General features: G+C 36.5%; 1 protein-coding gene across 16 annotated transcripts; it reads right to left on the bottom strand.

Moving 5' to 3' along the window:
- Positions 1-1,060: 1,060 nt before the first annotated feature.
- On the bottom strand, positions 1,061-3,328 carry LOC126802679 (uncharacterized). 16 transcript variants are annotated; one of them, XM_050530333.1, is made up of 7 exons: positions 3,181-3,328; positions 3,018-3,092; positions 2,411-2,587; positions 2,199-2,261; positions 1,685-1,765; positions 1,557-1,601; positions 1,061-1,370 (listed from the first exon to the last, which is right to left on the bottom strand). In XM_050530333.1, exons 1-7 carry the CDS (start codon positions 3,254-3,256, stop codon positions 1,318-1,320), a joined length of 570 nt encoding a protein of 189 aa, XP_050386290.1. In that variant the 5' UTR covers positions 3,257-3,328; the 3' UTR covers positions 1,061-1,317. The 16 variants fall into 16 exon arrangements, with proteins under 16 accessions (XP_050386290.1, XP_050386293.1, XP_050386299.1 ...); XM_050530336.1 differs by having other exon boundaries at positions 1,557-1,598; XM_050530342.1 differs by having other exon boundaries at positions 1,700-1,765.
- Between the last annotated feature and the right edge of the window lie 1,057 nt (positions 3,329-4,385).

The following is a 4,385-nucleotide window of genomic DNA, read 5'->3' as shown; positions in this document are numbered from 1 at the left end:
CAAGTCTCAACACTTTGATACGGAACCAACCTATAAGCCTACTGAAATTATTTCAAAAGACTTGTTGGACGAATAAACTAAGATACGGAAGCATAGATCATTATTCTGCTCAAAGGCATTCTACAACTCCGGCTCGGGTACAATTGCCCTTAATAACTGTCAGTAGAAAACGATTAGCTTAATTGCAAATAAAACCATTAGAGCTAGCCAGCTAACCTCAATTTTAGTTTATCAGTCACATTACCATGACTAATACATCATGAATTGTATTAGTCAGCCATCGAATAGTACTGCTGCAAACAAGAATGTAACGTCTACCATCGAATACAATATTATACTGTAGGCTTTGATCAGTCTGCTGGTTGGCATTAGTCAGCCCCTTCGCTTACAGAAAGTATCCCCCACATTTTACAGTAATGGATGAAATTTATCGAATTGATACATTGACAAATACATACATTATCCTGGGAAAGGCAATGTCCAATAGCAAATCGATAGGTATAATACTATTCTGTAGGAAGTTTCAGCTCCTTTAATCTCCGCGTCGTGATTTTTGGTCAATTTCATCGCTATGATACCAAGTACCAACATCTATTTACACGATTGATGTTACTTCCATGCAGATGGTTGGTTCGATCTGTAAAGCTTCAATGACTCATGGTTAAGAGCTTCACTGATCTTAATGTTAAGTTTTATCCCCAACGGACAACAGGTCCAAGCAATAAGCTTAGGAGAGCTGAAGACCACGTCTTCAGAACCGCGCGGCAATGCTAGAAGTTGATCGCCTTCAGAGTTCAGGACTTCCCTCTATCTGAAGAAATAGTACGTACGTTTTCTTTACATGGAGTCCGGATTCCAAGGACTCCAATTCCACAAGATTTCGATGATCTTGAAGGGTCGAAATGTAACTGACTCCTTCAGTTGCATTCTCAGTAACTATATAATGAAGCTAATCGAGTATGTGAGAACAGAGTGAAAAGATGTTGCTGTTTTAATCACAAAATAGAGCTTACTGACTTGTTTAATAAGTAGATCGACCAAACACAAGACAATAGTAAACTAAAAACACAACACATGTAAGCACTTCACTTTATCTTATACCTGAATACACAACACCATAATAGTATATAGGAAAATAAAAGAGTTTGATGGATAAGCATTTGTTTCAATAATTAGATAAAACACCAGAATGTAGCACTTGAAATTCTCAGAATGTAGCACTCAAACAAGACAAGACAAGATAAGGACGGGCAACATCCAAAAGCATCACTAGCAAATATAAACACGATGGCCGCGAGAGATCTCCTCAAGATCAGATCATATTTTTACTTTTGGCAATGCCTTAAGATAAGATCTGAGTTTTTCAGCATCTGCAAAAGGTGAAAGACATAGGAAATGAATTAAAATTTAGCCATACTTCATTTTAAAGGTGGTCATAACTGCAAGTCCAATCAGATGGTGCTCCCCCCCCCCCCCCCCGCGCGGTCTGAAGTAAATTCCAGATTCATAAAAAACAAATGTAAATTCCGGGCAACTAAAAATAAATGTACCCATACCTGTAATTGGGAATCCTACTTTTGTATATGGACCATCGCGGACTACTACACAAAATAAGAAACAATCAATTGTTGTTTAATTGGATAATGCCCCAGATAATATTTAACAACAAAAGTCAAAAGCTTACATGAGGTAGGCTTACACTCAGCGTCATTGTCAATGGAGTCCTTGCTCAGATCAAGGCCAGCTAAAGAAAGCTCATCAACTGCTTCAGAAGATTAAATAAATAAATACTAATATTAAGATCTGTGGACCAGTATTACTACACCAGTAAACAAAAGACAAAACTCACAACAGATTTGCAAATATAAGAATGCATGAATAAGGAAAAGGAATGTGATCCCCCACAGAAGGATATGCAGGTAAGGAGTTGCCCTAAATATTAATCCTACTATGCATCATGCAGGCTGGAATAGTTGCATTACTTCCATATAAAAGTACTGTAATATGTAAAATAAGTATGCTGATTAAGGGCTGGTAAAATTTCCTTCTGGAACCCATTTTTGACATTCATCTTGATTTCTTGAAACACCCAAACCAGATAAATTCATTTTCTTTCTCAAAGAATGCGTATAAAAGGAAACCTACAGCTAATATTCCTCATGAACCTTACGAAATTAAGTACCAAATAAAAAGCTTACAATCAGGCTTGTCCTCAAAGGCACTTTTGGAGTTCCCATCCAAAGAAGGCAGAGAAACTGCTGCTTCAGAAAACAAAGTGAAAAGTAAGGCATAAGTGACAATGTCGCTGCATAAATTAGTACCATAAAAGCAAATATAGTGTTTGATTAAACACAAGAGCTAATTGTGCTGCCCATGCTCCCTCACTTTGGTTCTCAGAAACGATGCTTACCTTGTCCCCATGTTGATTGATCAATGGCTGGAGATTTTTCTTCTCCAGTGCTTCCCTTTTGTCGCGAGATTCTTCTTTTTACTTTTTCCTTGCGTAATAGTTGAATTGTGATTATAAGCTCCTGAATTCTTTGTGATTGGACCACGTGATCAGTTGATGGGTCTATTTGGGTTTTGGCTGTTATATGAAGCATTCTCATCATTAACCCAAAAAAAAAAAAAAACAAGAGGAGCTGCACTGCAACATCATCATGTAATTCCATATATCATAAAGTGTAACATACTTGAAGTGCATCAGTTATGCATTACACGCAGAGCAAAAAGACTGATCGAGTGGAGAAGTACATGTCCTCTCCCATTATGTAATAACTCAAAAACCCATGTCAGGACACAAAAGATGGATTCTCTACTAATAGCCAGGATTTGCACATATAAAATAGCTGCAAGGCAGCAGTTCAATAATTTTAGATCTAAAGATGCAAATATATCGCAAATCACAAGTGTTTTGCATGCTATTAAGTTATATTAGATTTCTCCAAATTTTGGCAAGTTTTGAGCATCAACATTTACTTTGAAGCAGATTGATGATATTTTCTCCGAAAACATACCCGAAGTCGCACTTCCTGGTAGAGCCACAGGTACAGATAATTCCTTCGCTCCCCCTCGCTTGCTACCTGTATGTCCTTTACAATCAGATTCACAAAACTCACAACCCTGCGCGCAGACAAAAGTGCATGGGTTGATAATATCCAGTGAGAAAGATAACCATACCTCGAAACTTGTCTTTTCCTTGGACCGACTTTGGCCCAGTGGCCTTGTTCCTTCGTTCCCTGGTTGTGGAAGCCATGGTCTCTGTCGAATTTTCTTTTTCTTTTCTCTGGCCGACGGACTCCACAACAGCGCCTTATATACCTCTCGAAACCCTGATCTTTATATTTTATTCAAAAGAGGCTCAACTCTACTGAAATTCTTTTCTGACCCAATTCAGCCATTAAACTCGCTCGCTTAAGCCAAAGTTTTTTTTTTTCTGAAACATCTCTAATCTATACTATTATTTTCAATCAAAACAAATTCTATACTATTATTTAATCCATCAATTAAAATGTCTGTGAAATTATATTAATGTTGTAGAAGAATTACTCTCCGTAATCTTCCAGTGCATCTTGTCATAATTAGTATATGTTAGTCTAGATAAGAAAAAATATATAATACATTATTCTACGATATACTTAATGTAATGCATATATTAAGGTCTCCTTATCAATGAATAAATATGATGTTTCTCCATATTTTGATTCGTATTACATTCTTGTGTAATACATTATCAGTACGTAGTTCTAACCCTGAGTTCCTAGGTTTAGAACCCTAATTTCTGAAGAAAAAAAAATTGTCATGAAAAGAATTCAACAGAAGAAGACGCAAAATTCCTTATGCCTAAAAAAATGCAAAAGAAGATGAAAAAAAAACTCAGAAATCGGTTTTGTCCCCGAGCACCCAGAAATTTCTTATGGGCACCCACCCCATCTTCTCGGAGTACCGCTGATACCATCATGGAAAATTCGGAGAAAAAATTGATGATAGAGGTTTAGATAACAATTATGGAGGTGTAACTATAATCACTAAGGAATTGTTGACCAATAAAATAAAATTGAGGAATCCTCATGCAGTGCTCTTCTTCGATGAGGCTTGCCTCGTCGTTGCCATGACTAGGTCAATAGTTTGGCCTATGGCTTATGACTCTATGGGCTTAGGTTTTTCTCTGTTTTATTTTATGAACAAAATACTGGTTACTCTTTCAATTTTTAGTAATTCAACAATTTAGTCATTCATGTTTCAATTTCAATTGATCACTCCTTATAATTTCATATTTTAAACAATTTGGTCATTATGCTAAGTCTCTGTCCAATTGTTAAGTTGTTGACTTGGCAAACATCACATAAGAGGAAAAAAACTATTTAACGGTATAATTGGACGAA

This window comes from Argentina anserina, chromosome 7, assembly GCF_933775445.1.
Source record: "Argentina anserina chromosome 7, drPotAnse1.1, whole genome shotgun sequence".
Lineage (NCBI taxonomy): Eukaryota > Viridiplantae > Streptophyta > Magnoliopsida > Rosales > Rosaceae > Argentina > Argentina anserina.
This window is presented reverse-complemented; position numbering and strand designations above follow the sequence as displayed.